At 37.2% G+C, this 26,543-nt stretch overlaps 1 protein-coding gene across 1 annotated transcript in view; it reads right to left on the bottom strand.

The window, feature by feature from the left end:
• DLG2 (discs large MAGUK scaffold protein 2) overlaps positions 1 to 26,543 on the bottom strand; it is an 812,204-nt gene that overhangs the window by 620,896 nt on the left and 164,765 nt on the right. Inside the window, exon 4 of the mRNA XM_060157866.1 lies at positions 3,489 to 3,613. Within this exon, the coding sequence (XP_060013849.1) occupies positions 3,489 to 3,613 (125 nt within the window). The remainder of the gene's footprint in view (positions 1 to 3,488; positions 3,614 to 26,543) is intronic.

Below are 26,543 nucleotides of genomic sequence, written 5' to 3' on the forward strand. Positions count from 1 at the left end.
GACAGAGAAAGAGAAATATCGTATGGTATTGTATGGTATCGCTTATATGTGGAATCGAAAAAGAAATGATACAAATGAACTTATTTACAAAACAGAAACAGACTCACAGACTTAGAGAACGAACTTATGGTTACCAGGTGGGAAGGGTCAGGAGAACGGATATTTAGGGAGTTTGGGATTGACAGGTATACACTGCTATGTTTAAAGTGGATAACCAACAAGGACCTACTGTATGGCACAGGGAACTCTGCTCAATATTTTGTAACAACCTAAATGGGAAAGAATTTGAAAAAGAATAAATACATGTACATCTATAACTGAATCACTTTGAGGTCCACCTGAAACTATCACAGCATTGCTAGTCAACTATACTCCAATATAAAATAAAAAGTTAAAAAAAAAGACATTTGGAGTCTAGTTAAAACAGACCTCCCAAATGACTTATGCCTCAGGATAAATCACTCGTCTGAGCCTCAGCTTTCCCATCTGTAAAAAGTAGGCTTTGAACCAGATAAATTGCTAAATTCTGAAATCTGTCTTAATGTCACGCTGCCAGATTTTCAACTGAGTGTTATTCCTGAACTCTTAGATGTCCCCAAACCATTCAAGTTCATGGCAGGAAGGAGTAGGGTGGGAAACAGTCTCAGTGGTAGTAGCAAGGATCTATCACAAAGAACTGGAGACCCACACCAGAGCTGTCTTCACAGAGGCACAAGGCTGTGATGCGGATTGGGGAGTTGGTATAGGGTTGCTCCTGTTAGGACCACTGTTCAGAGCTTTTCAGGTCATTCACTGCACAACCTCACCAGGCAAAATTCACATATACAGTCATAGGCCACGGCCCTAGCTCCAGGAAGCCAGAACGAAGACCAGAGGGTAGAGTTCATAATAACTCAGTAGAGTCATAATGGCTCAGTAGAAAAATAGCAAACTTTGTAATTGTTCAGAGTTGTGCATTACCATTGTGAAAAACTTTATCTTTGGGACTTTTCAGGCCAGGACCACATGAGGTAGGGGATTCTCCCATTGAATTAGAGTTTTGAGAGTACTTAAGCGATATACAGGACTCGATTTTGGAATGTATTCAAAGTTAGATGGGTGATCTTCTTAAAATGTTTAATTCTTAATTTCCTGAGTCCGTATTATTATGGCCATAATAACTGTACCTGCCTCATATGGCTGTGGTAAGTGTATAGAAGATTGTGTGTCTGTGTGTACCTACATCTCTATTTATATTATCAACCTATCTGTCAATCAATCTATGTATCCATCCATCCAACCATCCACCCACCTACCAACCTACCTACCTACCTATCTATCTTAGCCCAATGCTCCACACATGATGAAAGCTCAAAAAATGTTAGCTGTCATTATGATTATTCTCTTTACAACTATTGAATGACACTCCCAACACAGCAGAACTTCCTTTTATCTCCGTAGGCATGAGCAAAGAGTGGTGGTACTCTAAGAGATGCCATTTTTCATTCTTAATTGTAGAATAAGCACATAACATGAAGTTTATTTTATCTGAAGCTTAGGGCCAAAGTTTGGCTGAGGCGAAAGTTCCCCTACTTCTAGGTAAAGAGTGGGATGAAATAATGATTGTGGCCCACTTTTCTGAAGTTTCCTTTAACAACTTTATTTCTAAACTTTTAAAATGGAGCTTCTCCAGGGTCCAGTATTAGCAATCACTATCCCCACCATGAGTCCTAGAATTACACAGCATCTAGTTCTAATCTCTCACTCTGCAGCATGGACATTCCCTCACCCAGAAATTAATTTAGTCAATTCAGCCTGAAAATTCTATTCAAAAAGCATGTGTTTCCTGCGGGAACATCACTTATTTCTTTTCTTGTTGATAGGGGATGCCGATGTACCTGAAAAAAAAGCGTGATTTTCCTCCACAAGCTGCAATGATGCAGCTGTCCAAAGTAATCACTGCATCAGAACAGTTGGATAGGGAAGAAGTGTCCTTGGCTGCTTTATAAAAAACCAGTAAGCTAGCTTCTTTATGCTTAAAAAAGCAGACTGAGGAAGGGCTACAAAGCTTACATTTCTGCCACTTAGGTCACAGTTTTCAGTGCGGCTCCATGCAAGCTAAAACCATTCTTACCTACAGGCCTTGGCCTGTGCTACCCTCTCTCCCCACTCATTAATTTACCTTCCTTTCTCTTCTCATTTTATTCACTCATTCATTCATTCAAAAACTCTCTCATTCATTCAGCAAGAATTTATGGATTCACATCTATAATATAACTGCTTGGCCTGAGGAGATTTACAATCTAGTACAGGTGTTAAAATAACATTGGGACATGCTTTTCTCCCCAAGGAAATCTCTCCTAATTGTTCAATCTACAGTTCCTTTAGCTAGTGTTTTATTTATTTATTTTTGGCTGTGTTGGGTCTTTGTTGCTGCGCGCGGGCTTTCTCTAGTTGCGGCGAGTGGGGGCTACTCTCCACTGTGGTGCATGGACTTACTGCGGTGGCTTCTCTTGTTGTGGAGCACAGACTCTAGGTGCACGGGCTTCACTAGTTGTGGCACGTGGGCTCAGTAGTTGTGGCTTGCAGGCTCTAGAGCACAGGCTCAGTAGTTGTGGCGCATGGGCTTAGTTGCTCCTCGGCATGTGGGATCTTCCCGGTCGAGGGCCCAACTCTGTGTCCCCTGCGTTGGCAGGCAGATTCTCAACCACTGTGCCACCAGGGAAGCCCCTAGCTACTGTTTTGATCTCTGATAGAATTTTATATTATTTACCAAGAGCCCCATGTGGGTGACTCTTTTATTTTGTCAAATAATCTTTAGTTCTTTAAAGAGAGGGTCCCTGGCTCAAGCCACCACTATTCTATCCTGAGCAAGATCTGGCTCCACTCCAGCTACAGAACCTCACCTGGTGTTTTTCATCCAAGACACGTGATTTCCTTCTTTCCTGAGACCACTTGCTTCTTCTCCCTCTGTGTTCTCATTCAGGTTTGTGGGGTTAATAAATTATTTTTTTAAGACTCAGACTGGAATCTTCTTACAGAATAGCTTTTCAGACTCTTTCCATCCAAACTCCTACAGAAAGCCCTTAGAAATGGTTGCCAAATCCATGAACACACACAAGGTGCATGACATGGAATTTCTCTGCTAAGACTACAATAGTTACAATATATTGTTCTCTACACATTTTATTATTTGCTCATCAGCTCATAGCATTCTTCTTTCCAATCAGACTGAAGGCCTCACGGAACAGAAGATACATCTGTATCCCTTCCTCACACTGCCTGGCTCAATGTTGAATGTGGTAGCCATCAACAAACACAAATTAAATACTAGCTGAAATTCAATAAGTAATAAGAGATCGGGAAAGTCATGACAGAAAGCTTGCTTTGACAGTCTTCTCTTTCAAGTACAGAACTTTTGGAGAATTATTACTCTCCAAAGGCACAAGTACGTCTTATTGATGTGGCAGATTTACTTTCCAAATAATTCTAACATTTCAGATCTTTACCTGAGTCTGCCATCCTCTGCTGCAGCACCTCCAGGTATAATCTTCGTAATAAATATGCCAGGGTCATCTCCAATGTGGGGATTATCTGTCCCTCCAGCAATACTGAATCCCAGGCCAGAATTCCCCTGTAGAAACAATAAGCAGACATTAAATGATGTGGCTGTCACCTAAACCTAGTTCCCCTTGTACTCTGCGTTATCATCTTACTACTCAAATGGAAATCAGGTGATAACAGCCTTGTATGCAAAGCTATAAAGTGCACTGTCAGCAGACAAAGGAAGGTCAGGAACAATACTCAGGTTTGTCCCTGCATTGCAACAATTCAAGGGCCTTATATTTTTGCTTCTAAGAAATGCTTCCTTTATTAGCAATTAAAATGATCATTATGAAGGAGGAAATAAATGCTTACAAACTGTGTAATATGAGAAAATGTAAAAAATCATTAGTGTTCATTGTAAAAATTATACACACATACGAAAAAGAATGGAAGGAAATGAGTCACGTGAAAAACATTTGATTTGATAGAGTAGTGAAATTTAGGTGTTTTCATTCTGCTATTTCTGGTATTGTTGCTCTAATACTATTTATCCAGCAAAGAAACGTGTTTTCCTATTAATAAGGAACTTTGACTTCAGAAGGCAGGGACCTCTTCTAGAGTCATAGCAAATGTGAGACACTTTTCAGTAATAAACAGGTTTTAATTTGCTGTAGATACAGACAAGGAATGCATTATTGTTGCAGCATGTAAATTTGAATAGTTTATACTCTAATATAGCTTTCATACTTACTCCTGTAGACTATAGTAATTGACATCCAATGTACATATAGCCCTCTAAAATTTGTATGTAATACATAATTAAACATCTCTCCCAAATTCACAAACCGTCTTATTTTTTATTTTCATATGCTTTTAAAATCTCCATCTCCATGGCTACATTATGTTTCCATACTATATTCTATTTTTTTTCTAATTCACAGTATATTTTAAGCCATTTCCATACAGCTAGATAGTCTTTATAATTATCCATTTAAATGACTAAATAATATTTCACTCAGGTCATTTGTTTAACCAGTCCCTTGTCACTGGATATTTAATTTCTCTATATACTCTTACAACAAATATAGCTTACTAAATTTATGATCATTTGATTAAATTTTGCTCTTGGGTAAAAAGAGATGAGGAATAAGAATTTAGTAGTTAATCCAGAAAAATTAATTAGGGCACTCAGTGAGAAAAGTTCAATGTTAAGATAAGATCAAGTATAACTTGACAGTTATACCACCACTGCAAATGTCAAGGTAATGCTTAGCAATTTTTATTGACTGAATTAATAAAACTGAATTTCAGAGGGTTGGTTTCACAATTATACGTTGAAAGACTGAAGTTAATAATTCAACCACAGCCACTAAAATCTCGTCTTTGTACTTCTGACTTCTCTCCAATTGTTTTCTTTGAAAAATTCCAGTGTTCTTTGAACAGAGATATTACTTAGCAGTAGTCAAATAATGAATTTATTTAATATTTATTAAACACCAGCTTTGTGCCTGGCACTGGACTAAGCCCTGGAGCTACAGCGGTGAACCTTTCAGTTTATGAGTCATATGAAAGGCAAGTGCAGAGTGTAAGAGTGGCTAACAGGAAAGCCACACATAGGGACTCTTCCTGAAGGTGACGAGCACTTAGTTACTTTTAAGTGGGTCAAGGTGGGAGTTGGAGAGGAGGACAGAATGTTCCAGGCAGAGGGAAGAACATATGTAAAATCCCTTGAAGTAAGAACGGGTATGCCAGGTCCAAGAAACAGACGATGAGGCTAGAATGAAGAAAGCAAGAAGGCAAATTGGATGAGATGTGCCTTGATCATTAGGTTCTTCAGAGCAGAATGTATGTGAATCCATTTTTGGTTTTAATTACCTATTGACACCAGATGACTGCATTGGTGTTATATGAATATCTTCTACATGACTGCCTTGAAGCTAAGGCCAGGTGATTAAGACCGGGTGATTTCTGCCTTCATGGAATTCAAGGCAGAGCAGAAAAGACAGTGATAGTTAGGTGTTTGGTGATCAGTACATTTTCACTGTATAACCTCAACCACAGTGTCAGGTCTATAGCCAGCAAGGCAGTATTCAGGTGACTTATGAGGCAGTAGAAAATTATAGAATAAGATCTTGGGTTTTAGAAGGAAATGAGGGGAAGGTGAGTATTTTCAATGTAATTTGGGTTAGCTCCAAAAACATCAACTAGAGTATATTGGTCTTACCAGAGCTGACACCTCAGGGATAACAATTTCTTCATTCATAGGGGTAGGGAAAGAGGCAAGCAGAGATTGGGAGATATCCCAATGATTTCTCCTGATAATATCAAAATTTTTGGAGAGGGCACTGAATACTTTGTCATTTGAGAAAAATATTCATGATCTAGCTCTTAACCCTGTCTCCTTTATTTCTACCTTCATACTTTAGCCCCCAGGAACACTGAACTGAACTGCTGTCTCTTTCCTGCACAGTACACATGATAGCTCATCTCTTGGCCTTTACCCATTCTGCATTCTCTACAAGAAATCTCCCACCTCCCCCTTGATGGTTTAGATAGCATCTGCTCCAGGAAATATTAAATGACCACCACAATTCCTCTTCATTGGATAAGTCACTCCTCTTTTGAGTTTTTGTAAATTTCTCTGCCTAGCTATGTCATATACTGTGGTATTTTGACATTATATATTTATGAGTCTATCTTTCCTTCAAACTGACCTTACAGTAGGCAGGAACTATACAATATTCATCTTTGTTTCTTGGTGCCCTGTGTGGCACATAGTATTGTTCATTAAATATTTGATGAATGAATGAACAGACCAATTTATTAAGAATATTCAAGTTATAAAGGGAAGACTCAGAAAGGACACAACAAAAGTCCACAATGTGTTAAGGAATATAATACAGAAGTAGAAGCCATTTTGTTCTTTGTGGCTCCAAGAATAAAAATGGAAAGCCCAGAAATTCAAATTGTGCCTTAGCTGAAGGATGAATGATGAGACAAGAGCTGTTCAAATTGGGAATAGGCTGCTTTGCAAGGGAGGGAGGATCCTTTACTCAGTGGGCAGCTGGCTAGACACTGAACATGAGGGATCCAAACATCTACTGAGAGGTTATACTGGATGACTTCAAAGGATTCTTCTGGATCTCTGGCTAGATTTGCAGGAAAACGGTTCTTGCCAGCAGGAAAAAAAGGGAATGCTAGAGGAAACTTTAGAGGGGGATGTAAGTCACTGCTGTATTTTTTAAAACTTATTGTATGAATTCACAGACCTCTGAACAGCTTTGATGACAACCTAGCAGTATGTAACCATCGTTTTTAGAATTGACTCTCATATGGAGAATATGGTGGCTCTGGTATTTACTAACATACATGCCCCTGCCCTCAAATCCACTCTGAGGAAAGGAATGAATGAAAAAGGAATGGATAAATCAGAGAATCCACAATAAAAAGAGGTAGGTAGAATTCTCTGGCAGCCCAGTGGTTAGGACTTGGTGCTTTCACTGCCAGGGGCCAAGGTTCAAACCCTGGTTGCGGAACTAAGATCCTGCAAGCCAGGCAGCACGGCCAAAAAAAAAAAAAAAGAAAAAAGAGGTAGGTAGAGACAGAGTATAACTGGACCTGTGTTTCCAGTCCCATAGATTCCCAAAAGCTTTTATATTTCAGTTAAAACCAGTCTGCAAGTTGGGCCTATCCAGTCGCCATGGTTCCTTAGAAGAGGCTCATCTGAATTCAGCTAAGGAAATTATTTAAAGTGCTTTCCCTTCTTCCCCTTATTATTCTCTCCCAGCCGTCCCTTTCAGGCCTTTGCTACCAGCAGCAGCATTCAGTGGAGAGGGAGAGATAAAAAGCAGCAGTGAAATTACTGCCTGCTCTTCTCCATGGCTGAATCTCTCCAGTCCCCTGACAACTATCCCAGAGCCAGCCAGCCGCAAGGGCAGACCCCAGAACCTCTCTCTCTGAGCACCCATCTTTCCATGTGAACAGGCAGACCCCTGGCTGACACCCTTAGATCCTGAAAATTGTGACTAATTAACTGAGTGTTGGTACCTGACACAGTCAATGGAAACTGCAAGGTGCCATGCTGGTGAGGGCAGCCTCTGTATAGAGTTCCAGGTAGGATGCTGTTTCGTTGTTGGGCAGATTCCATGCCTGAGAATGTGGCTGGCAGGGACCATTCTTTCTCCTGGTTCCCAGTCCTCCACATTGGCTGACTCTCCCCCAGGAGCACAAGCCTATTGTCTAGCCAAGTTGTACTTTCTCCTTCATGTACTACACTCTATCTCCTCTCAGAAAGAAAAAAATAATTAGCAAAAAGAAAAGACAATTTACCATTTAACTGATGGTTGCAAATATATATACAATATCCTCAGAAACTCCTCTTTCATTAAAAAATTATTCTCTAACAGAAAATTACCCCCAAAATGGGGTTGCAGAAAAGAAGAGGAAAATAAAGTGATATCATAATCATATATATTTATAGAATGTCCTACTGACAAAGAATTTCTTTAACTGTCAGAAATTCCTACTTTAAAATACTATTTAATCTGGTAATTCAATTCTAGGAATTTATCCTAAAGAAATAACCAAAGATGTGTACAATGATTTATGTTCAAAGCTTTATGGCAGTATCATGCTTCTTCTAAAAACAAAACAAAACAGAAAACAACTCATAAACGGAAATATCCAAACAATGGAGAAATGGTTAAAAATACTGTGGTATGTCTATTTGAATGTGGGAACATTTTGGAGCCATTAAAACTGTAGTGGTATTTAATGACAATAGAAAATGTTCATTATACAAATGTGAGAGGAATAAAAAGTGTATGAAATTTTAATTAAAGTATGATCACCACTAAAATATTAAAAATGACTTGTTTTTAGTAAGAACATTATTACTTACTAATTAGTAATAGTAAAACTATAATAATTACTATTATTATAATATTAAGAAATAATTCAAACTACCTAAAAGGGAGACTTTTTTTAAGTTATAAAGTTCTTAGTAAAATACTAAAAATGTCCTCAAGGGAACTAACGTTTACTGCATTTTTCTTTTTATGCTAAACACTGAGCTAGGCTTCTTACAATCCTCTGTCTGGTAGACAGTATTTTCCCCTTTTTATATATTAAAAAACAAAACACAAAAACAAATAAAAAGAAAAGAAAAACCCTGAGGCTGAGAAGAGTGAAGTAACTTACATAAAGACAGAAAGTAAGTAAATAGTGGAATTCAGATTCAAACAGGATTTTTTAGGCTCCAAATACTAATTTTTTCCCTGTTACATCATACTGCCTCTTCTGGGTTAAACAAATAATTTGATGGTAAGGAAATAATAAAAACAATAGCAATAATAAACCATTAAACTTTGTTTTTGAAAAGAGTCTAAACCGCTATCAGTATCATAAAAATATTCAAAAAATTTGTAATGGAAAAGCAGGTACTGGGACCATTCAGACCTGGGTTTGAGTGCCAGCTTTGCCCTTGCTGGATGTTTGACATTAGGTACCTTTCTTTCTTTCTCTTTTTTTTTTTTTGCGGTACACGGGCGTCTCACTGTTGTGGCCTCTCCTGTTGCGGAGCACAGGCTTCGGACACGCAGGCTCAGCGGCCATGGCTCACGGGCTCAGCCGCTCCGCGGCATGTGGGATCTTCCCGGACCGGGGCACGAACCTGTGTCCCCTGCATCGGCAGGCGGACTCTCAACCACTGCGCCACCAGGGAAGCCCTAGGTACCTTTCTTAACTTTGAGTCTAGTTTCCTTGTCTGTAAAATGTACGTAATAGTAACTACTTCACAGAATTGTTAGAAAGATTAAAGTAAATGACATATGTGCTAGCAGAGCATAGATCCTGGCACATGGGTGATGATCAGTCAATGTTAGTTCACTTCCTTTGGTTTGACACAGCACTGTTAAAAGGGTCCTTACAAATAGGAGGACAATAAAGGCAAATAGAAGTTAGACAATGTATTCTTTCATTCATACCTTCAACAAGTATTTGTTGATGAATTTTAACCTACAATTTTACTATATGTTATTTCACTTGGTAAAGATAATTTAATTACACATTCTAAATATGGGAGAAGGGATGGTTAGGTAGGTAGTATTGAGAATTGTTAGGTAAATAAAAGCTAGATAAGGGAAGACTCAAACACTATTTTTTAAACTTTCAACACCTATGGCCTGTTTTGATACACTGAATTTTTGTATATCCTGTTACCAACCCCAAGATTCTGGTGCATTCCCCTCATTTCAGCAGGATCTATATTTTCTTTTCACTCCCTGCCAAGACTGTCAAACAAGCCTCTTGTCTGCATATCTGCTCCAGCAAGACATTTATTTTTATTTACTATAATTTATACTACAAAATAATATATATGTTATTTTCAAGTATATAATTATACCTTAGCCTCCCATCTGTAAATTTCTGACATGCACTGAGATTGAAAATTATTAGTGCACAACTTGACAACTGATCAACAAATACTATAGAAAGGTGACCAATATAAGTAGGTAGAACAAAGATATTTTTTAAAAAGTTAAAACAGATAATAGCATATTAAAGAATTCTGTAGGCTACAGGCCAGGATAAAAACATCACTTGATAGGAAGGTCTATTAGCTGGCAAATAATCTTCTAAATTTTCCTGAAAGTAATTTTATTTTAGACAGTAAATCTAGAATGTCACAGAGAATAAAAAGATATCTTTTTCATAGTTATTACCTGTTGAAAATCATTCAAAGTCTTTCTCTCATCCATTTTCTACAACATACTGCAATATTAAAAGATGAATGGCCCCAGGCCCCCTATTAGGGTATAAACATATGAATGTAACACAGACGTTCCTCACTACTATTGCTTACGATTAACAACAACAAAAAAATTTCCCCCTCAAATTTTCCTTTTTTTTTTTTCTTCTTAACATGCTAACAATCCATGTATCTTTGACTAAAGGTCTTAGCCCAGGAATAAGAGATGCCTGTTTTCACTCAGTTACAACTTCTAGGAGTTGCATTTAGGATGTCCCAAAGTTTGCTTTATTAAACTGTGTTTTTCTGGAAGCTGCTGAGTAGAGGAGCCATCAGGAGATCTGCATTCGGGGACTGGTAACTGCTTAGGGGAAAGTGTTTTAAGGGGATGGCGGAGAGGAAGCAGTTTCAAAAACAGGTGGACAGAGAATGCCAGATTACAGTAGACCAAAAAATTTATGAGAAGGAAATGGGTGACATAGTGAAGGCAGATTCCTGCTTCTGTGAAAGAGTTCTGTTCTTAGGGGGGATACATGGTAGTATCTGATGAGAAGGGGGCAGGGTAGTAGAAAGATTTTAGAGGATGGCAGGGAGGGGACTCAGCATGTCTGTGGCGTAGGGGGAAGAAGCCCATGGAAAGGGAGACTGAAGGTACAGGCGACAAGGAGAGCGCGTGGGAAACAAATCCTGACAAAGGAGGAGTGAGAAGAGGGTCTAGAGTACAGATTCTCTGAGTCCTACCATAGGCACTGGTTAAATACATGTGCTATAGCCATACCAAGGAATACAATGGTATCATGAGATGAAAAGATCTTTACAGTACATCTTCAGATAAAGAAAACAGAAAACAGTATAGGATTTAAACTTTGCTCTCGCTTTGTAATATATATGCATAGAAAAAATTTGGAAGTATGTTCACCGACATGTTAATATTGCTCATAGATATCAGAATTATAGACCTTTTTTTCTTTTGTCATTTTGAACAAGTCCATCATTAATTTTTCCTTATAAATTATAAACACACACACATTATATTTGTAAAACTTGTCTAGCAAAAGAACAAAGGAAACTTTGCTTTAAGATAGCATAACTCAGCGTTGGCTTGGGAGAGGGATACCTTTTCTTCTTTACCAAGTCCATTTTGTCTCACCCTTTAGATAAAATTATAGTGTTATTTTAAGGGGGAAGAAGTGATAGGGTCCTTTTAAGATAGAGGAGAAGGAAACTGAAGGAGTTCTTGACTGATGACATGTCTTTGCTCTATATATTTAGATGTCAGGACATTAGAGGGAAAAGTCTAGAATGAATGTGGAGACTTAAGTAAAGCAGTAAAGGGTTGGAATTGCAGCTGTGAGGCAAGAGAGACATGTTGGGATCGGTAGGGGTCTGGTGAGCAGCACTGAGGTGGGACATCGTCAGCGTGATTATGAGATTTTCTCCCACAGAGTTTAGTAATCTTGAACAGCAAAAAGGGAAGGTTTGATTGCCTTAGGGCTGAGGTTTGAAAAGCAAATGTGGTTGACTCTCAAAGGAATGAGTATATAAATCACAAAGGATAGGAAAGGAAGAGAAGCAAGGAGGATGCTCAGAGACTGGATAGATAGACTGAGGTCATAGCAAGGTCAAATGATGGATTTATGGGGAACTGGGAACAGAAGAGAGGGTGGCAAGCTGTGGACACGATGGGATTTTAGGGTTCAAGATTTCAGAGACGGAGCAACACTCATTGATAGTCATGGGAGTGCATAAATGTCAAATCATGTGAATGTGTTAAAGTGATGGGCAAGTCACAGTTGTAGCCGACACTGAAGTTTCCTTGGAAGAAAGAAAGAGACAAAATAGACAAAAGAAAAAAAAAGGGCCAAAATTGTTTGGTGAGAGTGAGGAAAGACCCAGGGTAAAGATGAGAAAAGGACTAGGATGTGAGGCAGTGTGGCAGTTGAAAGGGTTCCAAGCAGAGGAACAAGATGTGCCAAGCCCCCATAACATCTCCTTGAGGGTGTACGTGAAAGTTTTCTAATACCAGACCTAGGAGTATAGGTTCCTGGAGAAACTAGATTTTCTTCATAAGGCATGACATGATAAATGTGGCATTTTACTACAATTAATTCAAAGACTTTGTACAGGAAGAATTAAGAATAGGCTTGATGGATTGAGTCAGAAAGCAAGGAGAGTAATTTGGGATCCAATATAGTGTTTGAGCTGTGAGTTCTTAAGATCTGATTTAGGACATTGTCAATGACACTCCAACTGCAAAACGTTTAAGGAACATCTATCTTGTACCCTGCCATAGTATTTAACTGAATGCCACTAGAAGCTAATATATACTTCTCAACAGCTACCTCCATAGTCTCTTAACGTCTTGATCATTTTTTCAATGTAAGCTGTTAACAGTGGAGTCCCTCTCTTGCATGCCCATTAAGCCTTCTATTTCCAATGACATCTCTTCTTGTGTTTTCTGAAAACTTCCTGGCATATGAAGGATTAAAGCATATATCTGTTTAGGACAGTTTATAGATAGAAAATAAGAAAGAAATGGGGAAGCATATGAAATACTCAGTTACCACATCAAGGAATCTGATAGCCATCCTTGACTCCTACCTGCCTACCAGTCCCCGCATTTTATTAAACATCATGACTTGTCAATTCTCTCTTTGAAAGATCCCTCAAATCCAACCAGCTCCTCTCAATTTCAATTATCACTGCCCGGCTTAGAACTTCATTAGTTCTCCTCATTGATCCTGTGGCTTCCGGGCCTGTGTCACTTCACTCTATCCTTCTCATGGCAGAATGTGATCAAAATAACGGATATCAAACTCAAATGACAATGAAGGCAGACAAGACATATAGGATGGCAAAATGGACCCAGGAGAGGTAAAACAACACAGCAAGAGTGTGGTTAAATGGCAACTGGTCTTCGTGTTGGGAATAAAATAGGGAAGAGGGGGGATCGAGCATATATCGCATCTAAAGGGAAGAGGTACTATTCAGCTCTTATGGATGGTGGGCACTCTAGAATGTGGGCCTAGTGTTGGGAGATTGTTTTTCTCTGCTGAGGGAAGCTAGGAATCAAATTTTCTTAAGTAAAATACCAATTTTAAATGTTAGAAAATTATTAAATTGAAATATATATATGTTCTTAGTCAACTATGCTCCCTGAAACTGGCAGTATGAGAGGCACATTCCATGACTGCAACATTGTGCAACATTGTGAAGACCAAAGAAAATATGTCCCCAAGCCAGAGATATGATCTAAGCATCAGTATTTTGTAACTTGCTCACTATTTGACTAAGTTGTATTTTCTTCTGTGTAGCTTTATATGCCCCTTGGTAGCACGTAAAGAAAAAATGCCTGACCCAGAGGAGATCCTCACTTTCTCCTTCATTTTCTTCTCTATATTATTTTGTGCTTGGTTCACAACTTTACTATTACACGCAGCACATTGTATTGTATTGTTTACTTGCTTATCTTCCCTATTCTATTGTGAGCATCAATCCAAAGCATCAAACCTGAGTTATACATTTTCTGTGCCCGAATCATGTAGTACCTATGCATGAAAAGAACTGAATGCATTCTTGCATGAACTAAATTGAAGGGCTTCTTCTGCCTGAAATACTTCTTCTCTTGTTGAATTCCTGTTCAGACACCAAAATTTACCTCAAATGCTATCTGCGATGTTTTCTCCAACTGCTCAGGCATACATGATTGCCCTTTCTTCTGTGATTCCACACAATTTCATTCATAATGTGATTAAGACCACAAAGTTATTTGTATATGTGTCCCTCTTCCTCTAGATTCTTAGCATCTGGAGGACAGGGGATACACTATATTTGCCATCCAATTCCTGGTAAGAGCAAATGTTCAGTAAATGTTTGCTGAGTTAAAATAAACTGAAGGTACTATATATAAAATAGATAACCAACAAGGACCTACTGTATAGCACAGGGAACTATACTAAATATCTTGTAATAACCTATAATGGAAGAGAATGTGAAAAAAGAATATATATATATATATATATATATATATATATAAAACTGAATCACTTTGCTGTACACCTGAAACAACATTGTAAATCAACTGTATTTCAATAAAAATTTTTTAAAAACCCTGAAGAATACTCTAAATAATTTGTATGAATGAGCTAATAAGGAAAGGTCAGGTGAAGGAGTTAAAGGGGAGTTACTTGATTTTAGTATAAGAGGGCTAAAGGTTAAATCACCTAATTAATTCTCTATTTATGTATTTGAGTACCTACTATGTGCTCAACATTGTATCAAATTCTGTGAACAAAAGAAAATAAAAGACGTCGTTCTATTTCTGAAGGAGCTTAAATCTAGTTGGGGAGATGTGCCATATACATGGCAACAGGGTGGGGGGTGGCACGACAGTTCAAATTTATCTTTGGCTCTTCCTCTCCCTAGGCCTTCTCCTCCATCATTTGCTAAGTTTTGTTCATTCTATCTATTGAGTACCTCTTGTTTTCATCCTCTTATTTCTATTCCCACTTCCTCTAGCCTAGCTAATTTCCTCATTTCCTATTGCCCAGGATACTGCAAAATCCCAGTGTCTGGGAATGGTCACTTTATACACCATTTCTTTTGATTTACTGTATTTCAAAAGTATAATTTTTCCCAATTTCTCTCATATCAACAATTTAGATCTTCTTCTGTATTCTATCCCAAATCTTTGAAAACCACCAACCTTTGAACAAAACAATCTTTTCACTCTCTGCTGAACCATGAGGATTTTTTAAAAAGGCTGATTCCTAGAGTTTTTGTTTTTTTTCTCTTTTTCTGGCAGTGTACACTTGTTCTTTCTTTTTACTACTCCTTGGCAGTACCCTAGGTGCTTATTTGTTACAACCTACAACTAAAAACTTATGTCCCTTAAAAGTAACTTTCCTTTGAAGTGGTAACTTGGGAATAACTAACTGTGGCTCTGATTTAACAAGCCTTCAACCCATACCCCTATCTCTATCAATCTTGACTAGGCCAAGAGGGATGGAGATGGGCACTTGCTATAACCTATTAGGCACCACTCTCTTGGAACGGATTAAGAAACCAAGCTCCAGAGTCATTCCTGCTGTGTTCAGATCCTAGCTCTACCACTTCTTGGCTTGTGATTCTCAACAGTTCTTTTAAGTTCTCTGAAGTATAGCTTCCTCATCTGAAAAAAAGGAATAATAACAGCTTTTGTGTTGGTTATAAACTAGCAGTACTCAAAATGTCTTCAAGATCAAAAGTGTTTTCATAATAACAAGATATTATTTGTCTTTCTTACCATGTTTACCTTTGCACTGATGATGCCTTAGAATAAAACAAGGCAGTGGTACCAAAGTGGACTGGTTATCATTGGATTCTTTACTAAACATATATTCACAACAAAAACAAAGAAATGTCAGTTTTACTTAAGAATTATCTTTGATGAAGCAGTGAAGATTATTAATTTTATAAAATCATTACTTTCGAGTCCATAACATTATAGTATTCTGTTTGATGAAATGAGAGGTATGCCTAAAGTACTTTTGTATATTGCATATGGTTTTCCCAAGGAAAAAAAAGTGCAATCATTTGAGTTGCAAGCTAAACTAACCACATTTTCATTGATTGTCATTTTTACTTGAGAAAAAATGACTGAAATACAAACTTCAATTATTCAGTCTTGGGTATTTGGCAAAAACTTTCCGGAAAATTGATGAAGTGAGTTTGTTTTTTCAAGGAAACAGCTGATAGTATTTGTCAATTGTAAAGTTTGAGTTTTCAAGTATCCACCACCATGAGCATGACAGCTTCCCAAGACACAGAAGACTTTTCTGATGGGATGGGTCATAATACTGACAAATAGGACTTTTTGGTATTGTATAATGAAATAAGTCAACATTTGAGTGATCTCTATAATTCAGTGAACCATTATTTTCCATTTAACTAATACATGATTTTACAAGCCCACACACACATGAGTAAAAGGTCCATTTAAAGCTTAAGATAGATAATTTTTTTATAACATAGTACAAAAAGTTCATTGATATGGTTTCAGATTCTACCTTGAAACTAATCTTTAAAAAACTACGATTTGTCAAGTTTTGATGTAGTATCAAAGAAGAACACCCACAGTTACCTGAAAAGGTTATAGAAACATTTCACCTTTCTGCATTCATATCGGTGAAGTAATCACATTTTCCTCATTAACTTTGACTAAAACAACTTGCACAACAGATTAAATATAGATGAAGATAAGAGAATTCAGATTTATTATATTAAGCCAGAGTTAAGAGATTTGAAAAATATAAAATAATGCCAGTCTTCTTGCTAATCTTTTTTTGCTTTGAAAAATATTGTTATTTTTAATAAAAAGTTACTTATGTTAGCATGTAATGAATTTATTATTGTTACTTATAAATTAATGAATAAATACTTTTAAGTGCTCAGTTTTAATCTTTAATACAATATATACTGACAGATAAAACACATATAAACAATATAGGAGTTCTCAATAATTTTGAGTGAAAAGGGGTCCTGAGGCCAAAATGTTTAAGAAATGCAGTCATAAATAGTCTATGAGATAATTCTTACAAAGCACTTAACGTGGAGTAATCCAAAAATGGGCAGAAGACCTAGATAGACATTTCTCCAAAGAAGATATACAGATTGCCAACAAACACATGAAAGGATGCTCAACATCACTAATCATTACACAAATGCAGATAAAAACTGCAATGAGGTATCACCTCACACCAGTCAGAATGGCCATCATCAAAAAATCTACAAACATTAAATGCTGGAGAGGGTGTGGAGAAAAGGGAACCCTCTTGCACTGCTGGTGGGAATGTAAATTGATACAGCCACTATGGAGAACAGTATGGAGGTTCCTTAAAAAACTACAAATAGAACTACCATACGACCCAGCAATCCCACTACCAGGCATATACCCTAAGAAAACCATAATTCAAAAAGTGTCATGTACCACAATGTTCATTGCAGCACTATTTACAATAACCAGGACATGGAATCAACCCAAGTATCCATTGACAGATGAATGGATAAAGAAGATGTGGCACATATATACAATGGAATATTACTCAGCCATAAAAAGAAACGAAATTGAGTTATTTGTAGTGAGGTGGATGCACCTAGACTCTGTCATACAGAGTGAAGTAAGTCAGAAAGAGAAAAACAAATACCATATGCTAACACATATATACGGAATCTATCAGAGCTTTTTGAGAATCAAGACCATGTTTAATTAACTCTTCTTTCATGATCCTGTCTCACAGTGTGCTAAACACGTCTCTTCTTAGCTTTTGGATACTGTTTAACCTTTGCTCAGCCCACAAAAGCCCTTCATATTCTGTCCCATCCCATCTCCCTCCATTCCTCCTCTCCACTCCTACTTATAGTCTCTTGAATACAATCATGACATTTCCATTTCCATGCCAACTCCCCCCGCTCCCATTTATCTAAACTCAGCTCAAGCAACATCTGTCCTGCGAATCTTATGTGACTCACTAGTTGGGCTTAAATAGGCTTTCTTTTGTGCTCCCAGTGTACACTGATCTTGCTTCTGCTGCCAACAGTTATCAGATTACATTATAAAAGTTGTATTCATAGGGAAGAAACCATGTTAATTTTACTTTTGGGCACATCAAAAATCTGTAATAAGTATCTGTTGAATAAATGAATGAATGAGAACTTTACTTTTCTTGATTATTACTATGTTAAGCACTTTATGGGCTTTATCTTAGTTATTCCTTAAAATAGTATATTTAAATATCTGTTTCTTTCTATTTATTTTTGCTTCTACCAGTTACCAAAAACTAAGCAGTTTACCTTTTGAAGAGGAAAAAAAAAAGAAACTCGTTCAGTCTCCTGCTGTATCAAGAGGTACAATAGAATAATAGTTTGCCCAATAGAAGCCTGAAGGAACTAATTCACCTCTATGGTTTCCCCTTAATTCCCTAATCACAGGCAGAATCCAATCAGACTTTAAAAGAAAATGAGGCTTGAAATCTACTTTATATTCCTCTTAGAGTCTTCGCTCATCTACTGGAGTGAAATTCTGCCTATATCATTTTTCTTTAAAGAGAACATATTTGACAAAGGATTTAAGAATACAATATAAAGCATTTAATTCTCAGCATCAACTCTAGACTATTTCTACATCTGAAGGTAAAGTAAATAAACTAAATTGGAGTGCAACAGAGAGGTATATATTTCTTTTAGAAGGTACTTAAGTAGAATATAAAAAATCTCTTTGGTTCTGTACTTAGCCTTTTAGAAGTAGAAGCAGAAATATGGGGTATTTACTTTCTTCTATTTTTCAATGGAAATAAATTTTATTTTTATGATTCAGGTAACAAAAAGATATTTTCTGTTTACTTCTGTGATTCCCTAAAATATCTTTCAGACACTGAAGTCCAAGGGTAAGTAGAGCTGACAAAAAAGCGTTGGTCTATCATTGTACTTTAGGCAAGTTAATAATTCTCCTTGAGGCATAAACATGAATTGCCACATTCTGCCACTTTCAATCTTTTGGGAATACACTTCAAAAGCACAATGTGTTTATAAAGTCCTCTAATATCTGCCACATCACAATAAATGATGAACCAGCTTCCAGAATATTGGCTCGGACCTCAAGCAAATTATGCAATAATGCTTCCTTGAAAGTTTTTGTGCATGCAGCTCCTTCTCTCCCAGAAGATACATCCACCAGATGGCAAAAGTGACAATCTCAGAAAAAATGAAAGCTGGTTTGAAAACAGAAGCTTCTTTAGAAGGTCAGGGAACAAATCTCTGGTAGCAAAGCATGGCACAGCATTTTAGAGACAAAACCTTATTAACCAAATATGGCCATTTCACAGCACTTAATGTTGGGTGGGTAGTATGTCTGTGTAAGGGTCTATTGCTCTCTCATCCTAGGATAAGGCCAAAGATTTTAACTACATGGCAAAGTAGGGGCCGATAAGACTATGCAGATGAGGGTTTTAGGATGCTACCACCAAATTCACATAAGTATATATGAATTCATATACGTGTACATAAATTTCACTTATACATCATATAAACACATAAATATGCTCATATATGCATAAATATGTATTATATACCTACACACGCAAACACATAGACACAAACCACAATGAAATACAATTTCATGAATTTATATTTATACATATCCCATTGAAAGGCCACTTCGAGACATCTTAGAAGTCTTCCCCTAAAAGCACTAGCAGAATTTCTTGCACAGGTGAAAGAATTCCCATAACCACTTCTCATGGCAGGCCTGAAGAGTGAACAGTTCCCATTTTTTAAGCCAGATTGTACAGGACAGCATTTGGATGAAGAAGAGATTCCTAATCGCAGGCTAGAACAGTCATTCATTCTTCCATTTGTTCAATCACTTATTCATTTAAAAATACTGAACTTGTACTATAAATCAGGATTGTATTTGCTTAGCTGATAGCCATATCTAGATTAAATCAGGAGATATTAAAAAAGTTAAGCAGAAAAAAGTCTTTTTTTAAAACAAATGTGCCCCATTTTTACCTAGCTCTTAAAAGCACATATATCAAGTTTATAAAACAGAGCAAACCTCTAAGCATTTTACTTCTTAAGGTGCTCAGGAACAGTACACGAATCTTTCTGTATTTTGCTTAAAACATCTTATTAGGTTACCTATTGACAAGGCCTTACTTAGAACCTAAAGGACCATTTCTTGAAAAGTGTGGGTGTGTTTATGAATAAATCCAAGTGCAATGAAAGAAAAGAGAATGAATCTGGTATCAAATGCATCCTACTGACTTTGTACTGGAACATTTGTTTCCTTTTGTGAGTAGTATAGAGGCAGCAAAATTTCTACTAACTGCTATGTTTTTTTTTTTTTTTTTGGCTGGGAGGAGAGGAGTAGGAAGGCAACTGGCTTGATGCCTGAACTTGCTTTTGTCCTTAGATAATTTCAATTCATCTAAAGACAAAAGCAAGAATTGTCCAGGCTTTGGGTAAGGTGCATTCGTTTTTACTCCTTGAAAAAGTAACTAATTCTCAAATGTGCCTAACGTCTACAGGCTTATTTAATATTCTGTCTTCTGTTTGTAAACTATGAAACCTTACCCACTGGCCAGGAATTTCGCTATGTTAAAGATTTCACACGTCAGTATGGGTAAACAGTATCCCCAGATGATGAAATAGAGTGAGCACTTCAATCACTCAAGAAAGCTGCTAATTTTGGATACCCCATTCATTTCTCTTAACCCTAAGGAAAAGACAGAAATTATTTGATTATGTGACTGGTGATATACAGATAATAATTTAACATCTATTCTTTTAAAACTGTTCCTCATTGTGGCTCTGAGAAAGGTTTGTATCAGTATCTCTACATCAAAGATAAGGAAAAAAAAGGCCCAGTTAAATTAAGTGGTGGTCTAGACAGATTCACATGACAGGTCTTCAATAGAAGAGGGTAAGGATGCTGTATGGTAGACACTGAGCCTTAAACTGCTTGGGCTGCAAAGATAAAATATGCTTCTTTCATTAAAAATTAATCTAAGAATTTAGACTGAGTGGCTTGCAGTAGCTCAGCAGTTTGTACCCACTCAGCAAATTTTTATTGTGCCCAGTCATCAAAATAGAACTAAAAGCATAAGAAGGAAGCTAAGATAGTCATTTATGGAGGTGCCAATGTAAAATTTCTGAGCTGTGTTTAAAAGCATAGTAAATATATAACCTTATATTAGTATGTAGTGCCTAGTCTTCCAAATAACTACACTCCCACATTTGGTCACTGTGTGTTGGTGCAGGTGGTTGGCTGGGAAATGTGTATCTATAAATGCACACAGCAAAACAATGAATTCCAAGTCACAAACATTCCTCTAGTTTCTTATATCTTTCTTCTACTCCATACAAACTCTTGTTAATTAATTCATTCGTTTATCCATTTATTCACTCATTTATTTATTTATTGAACATCTACTCTTTGCTTGGTAATGAGTGACATGCTGGATGTACAGGGTGAACTAAAAAGGCACAGTCCTAACTTCATGGATCCCTCATTAACCGAAGAAGTTTTATGAATGAACAGGATTCACAGCTATAATTGTATGCAAGTTACTTAATCTCTCTGAGTCTCAGTTTCCTCCTCTGTAAAATGGGGTTAATAATATCTTCCTTGCTGGGCTTTTGTGTTCCTGTGTTGTTCACAGCTGCGTATCCCTGATTACTTGGCATATAGTGGGAACTATACGTTCATGACAGAGTCAAGGAATGCATTAAACAGTGAATATATAGATCAGTTAAACAGCGGGTGTACATTAAATTGTAGCTAATATTTATGAATAATATTGTTTCTCCTTCCTCTTTGTAGCCACTGTTGTAGAAGATAACAGCAGTAACTGTGACAATTTATATTTGTCTAGCTGCTCACTTTTTGCCCCTTGCTTAATTTTAAAGATAATTTGTACAAATTTCCATGTTATATCTTTAAATAATGTTGTGACATAGTCAGCTCAGGGCTTGTTAGCCCCATTTTCCCACTGAAGATGTAGACACTCAGAGAGATTGACTTATCCAAAATAAAACAGCCAATCAGTGGTAAATATAATTGTTGAATCCAAAGAATTGGATTGAACTGAATCCAGAGAATCCAGATTTTCTCACTGGGAATTCAGGGCACGCAGAACATCTCAGGAAAGGATATTGCAATATCCCATAAAGCTGGAGACTCATAAATCAAGTGATGACCAGGGATGCCTCTCCTCACTGCATTTTTTTGTTCTTAATTTTGTCCCTGGGGTCACGTGGCCTATGAGCTCACAACTCTAAATCCACTGCATACGAGAGGCTTAACTTTGAACTTTCATCATACTAGGGCAAATAAGAAAAGGTGTCAGTGCCGTATTTTGGGAGATGTTAACTCATTTTAAACATGTATTAAGGGCTTAAAAAGCATCTATGAACATAAATAAACTACTGTTCTTTTCACCAAAGCAGTTCTTAGATGTACTGCTTAAAATGAGGCGGCATTAGCCCTAAATTTAATTAAGCATATCTCATAATCTTGTGGGAGAGACAGAGACCAAACACCCAGCACCATGTGCACACTCACATGTTAATTAGTAAGAAGGGGAAAACTATTTATTTTACCTAAGGAGAGAGAAAGAATTATGGTTCTAAAGTGTAGGCACTTTTTAAAAGCTATATCATCTAAGACTGGTCTAGAGAGATGACATAAAATATAATCTCCATGTTCTCTGATAAAACGAATCTGCCTGTGAGTTGTTATTTCTACCTGACAATGGAAAAGAGCAGCCTAGGGAAAGTCCTCAATGGTGTTATCTCCAAGAAGGTTCCCCTTAACTCCCAGGTTATAAGATCACCTCCACTGTGAGTCTACAGAACCTCATTCTTCAAGTTCTATCATATAAATTAAGGGAAGAAATTATTTGTTGAATGTGTTTACCTCATTATGCTCTCTAGTAGGGTGGGAAATAATTTATATTCATCTATAGATTTTTATTGTGGAACAAAGGTTTCTGCTCATGGTAGGTGCTTAACAAATATTTAGTGACAGATCTCTCTGCTGTCATCTTATCCCTAGCTTTACCATAAACCTGATAGTAGCAGCCCCAAGCAATATGTACTGAAGTCATTTAAGTCTTTCATGACCAAGGAACTCTGATTATCTAGCCTACCACGGACATCCTATTTTGAAAGATTTAATGTGCCAAACAAACTTAATTGATTGTGTCTAGAGATGGTACAGGAATACTGCCAACATGTTTTTGTTGTTCCTCCTAGGAAATCTTATTTATTGAGAAATAATTTTTTTCACTTTAATTAATGAAATATGTATATAATTGCCAGTCGCAGCTCCTGGTTAGCCTAAGATAACCAGTGTGACGACAATGGGTTGGCAGAACTAGAGGCAAAAGCAAAGGCAATTGATGTTTCAGTTAGTTGTTGTGTGTGGTCTTATCTCCAGTACAATTTCAATTTCTGTTAGGCTTTTAGAAATACGTATATTTCTAAATACACACCTACACACACACATATATATACACACATACATAGGCATACATACACATATACATGTACTTGCAGTGTATATGTGTGTATATATATATATTATTATGTATGCTTGAGGATAGTATCCTAAAAGAATAATATACCATAAGCAAGTAGAATTTATTCAAAGAATATAAAGTTATGTCAATATTAATATATTTCATCATATCAACTACATGACCATCTCAGAAGATCATATAAACACATTTAATAAAATTCAGCAGCCATTCCTAATCTAAAAAACCCCACATTTCATAAACATTGTACATAATACCTTTCTGAGTCTAGAACTAACACAGACCGTAACTCCATCATTACAATTATTTACAATTATTCAAAATATTCTAGCAAACACAATAAGGCAAAACAAATAAGCGGTATAGTTATCATTGAGGAAACAATATAATCTGTGGATAATATATCTTTGAGTCTGGAAACAGAAGCAACTGAACTAAAAAAAAAAAAGGAACCGATGACAGAGCTGAGTAAATTCACCAGTTACAAAATATATTTTAAAAGCTTTCCTGTATACTAATTGTAACCACTTATAAAGCACCATCCACAACATGAGCCTAAAGATATGCAGAATTTACATGAAAATAAAAAGCTATAAAATTTACTAAGACACTAGTACATATGATCATTCAATAAATATTTATTGACTACCTGTCATGCGCAAGGCATTATACTAAATTCTGGGAATATAATGATAAAATAGAGCTGGTCCCTCCACGCATATCTTTCAGTGGTAGAAATCAGGGGCAGATATTAGGCAACTAATTATATTGTAAATTATTTGATTTATGATGGCTCTAGGTGCTACAAAGGAGAAGAGAGCATATGGGAAAATATAGCAAGAAGACCTGCCCAGCTCTGGGTAGTTAAGGAAGGTTTCTTTGAGTAAATGAATTAGCAGAGTATTGAGTATTTGAATTAGCAGAAATCAACTAAATTAATTGAGTGCAAGGGAGAGCATTCTGAGGAGAGAAAACAGTGTGTGTGAGGTCTTTGAGGTAGAACGAAGCATAGCATAATGGATGAAACAAAAGAATAGCCTAGTGTCTTAAGCACAGGGAGAGGAGTACACTTTGGCACTGGCTAAGACTGGAGAAGTACATAGATGCCAGATCATGCTGGGCCTTATAAGCCATGTTAAGAATTCTGAACTCTATTCTACATGCCAGGCAATATTCTATTTTGCATGTGTTAAACCAGTTAATTCTTATATCACTCTATGAGATAGGAACTATTAATATCTCTATCTTACATATGAGAAAAGTGAAACACAGAAAGATTAAGTAACTCAAGGGATTGCAGTGACCCTGGCTACAATGTGGAGGAGAGGTAGATAGGACAGAAAAAGAAAGTAGCAAGATTGATTGAGAGTCTACTATGCCAATGCCTAATGGAAAATGAGCTTAAGTAGCTTAAACTTGTTTGCTGACAGTGAAGACAAACGAAGTGAATATATTAGAGAGATGCTAGAAGGTAAAAAGATAGGATTAGGTTACTGTTTGGAAATGGCAATGAAGCAAAGAGAAATTCCAATTGTTAAGTCTCTGGCTTATAAGACTAGATGCCCTGTGCATTAAGATAGAGAATTCTGAGAGAGGTGAGTTTGGAGAATCAGATTACTAGATTAATTTTGACATGTTGAATTTGAGTGCCTATATGACATGGTATTGGAAGTGCAGAGTAGTCAATTAGGTATCCAGGTCTGGAGCACAAAGGAAATGTTTGGTTTGAACGTATATATTTGCAAATTAATTACAGATAGGTGGGCTTGACACCATCAGAATGTGTGAGGTCATCCAAGGAGAGAGTGGAGAATAAAAAGACTCAGGACTGAGGCTGGAGCCTCCCAGTCATTAGAAGTTGGGTGGAAGAGAAACTGATAAGGCTGACTAAGAAAGACTGACCAGAGAGAGACATGTAAATCAAGAGCTGCTACTATCAAGAAAGACAAAAGACATTATCTCAAGATAAGGGAGTGATCAACAGTGTTAAACACCGCTGAGAGGTCAGAAAGAGACAAAAAATGCCTAAGTGAGGCATAATATTTTTAAAATATTAAACTGATATATTTTTAAAAATTTACTTTATTCAAGTATAGTTGACTTACAATGTTGTATTAATTTCTGCTGTATAGCAAATTGATTCAGTTATACCTATATATAATTCTTTTTCATATTATTTTCCATTATGGTTTATCACAGGATATTGAAAATAGTTCCCTGTGCTATATATCAGCAGATGTAATTTTTTTTTTGCTGTACACAGGCCTCTCACTGTTGTGGCCTCTCCCGTTGCAGAGCACAGGCTCGGGACACGCAGGCTCAGCGGCCATGGCTCACGGGCCCAGCCGCTCCGCGGCATGTGGGATCTTCCCAGACCAGGGCACGAACCCGTGTTCCCTGCATCGGCAGGCGGACTCTCAACCACTGCGCCACCAGGGAAGCCCAACAGATGTGTTTTTAATTTTTCTTAAAGAATGCTGCCCTGGGGCTTGTTGTCCATTGAAACAATAGTCCAGGGGAAGGAAAGGCCTTGAACAAGAAGTCCTTAAAGGAAGGAAGAACTTAGGATTCAATAGAAGGGAAGATCCTACCAAGCAGGAAAAGGAAGTACAAAGAGTCCTCCAAAAGGGAGAAGGCAAGGGCAAAGGATCAAAAGTGTACTACCCTGATCCTTCCTCTAGGTCAAAATCCCACATGCTGGAGGTAGGAGTGAGTGGAGGCATGTTGGAAACGACTGTGTAGATTTGGGGGCAAACTTCCAGGAAAGTGGGGATTGTGTCTCACTAGCCTTTTGGTACTCTGAGGAAAAGTGCTCCTTGGAGTCTGTAATACAGTAAAAGTGGAAGTGGTTGTTTAGAGGCAGAGGGAGAATAAAGCTGAGACAGTATTTGTCATACTATATATCCAACCTCCCACTCACAGTTTCCTAGTTCTCCATGGCTTTTATATGATATGGAGGATAACCAGAAGTTCCCACGTGCTTCTTGTAGAATTTCAAAGGAAAGCAACCAGTGGACCTTCCCATAGTACTGTCATGCTGAAGAATAAGGTGACCCCTAAGCAGGCATCTCTAGATAAACAACCTACGTGAAGATCATTTAGAAGATGTGGTTATGATGCTGAGGATCTCTAGAGCCAGCAAGATCTGAGATGGGGGCAAATACACCAAGGGGATAACTGGGCTCTCACAATGT

Source organism: Lagenorhynchus albirostris, chromosome 9 (assembly GCF_949774975.1).
Source record: "Lagenorhynchus albirostris chromosome 9, mLagAlb1.1, whole genome shotgun sequence".
Lineage (NCBI taxonomy): Eukaryota > Metazoa > Chordata > Mammalia > Artiodactyla > Delphinidae > Lagenorhynchus > Lagenorhynchus albirostris.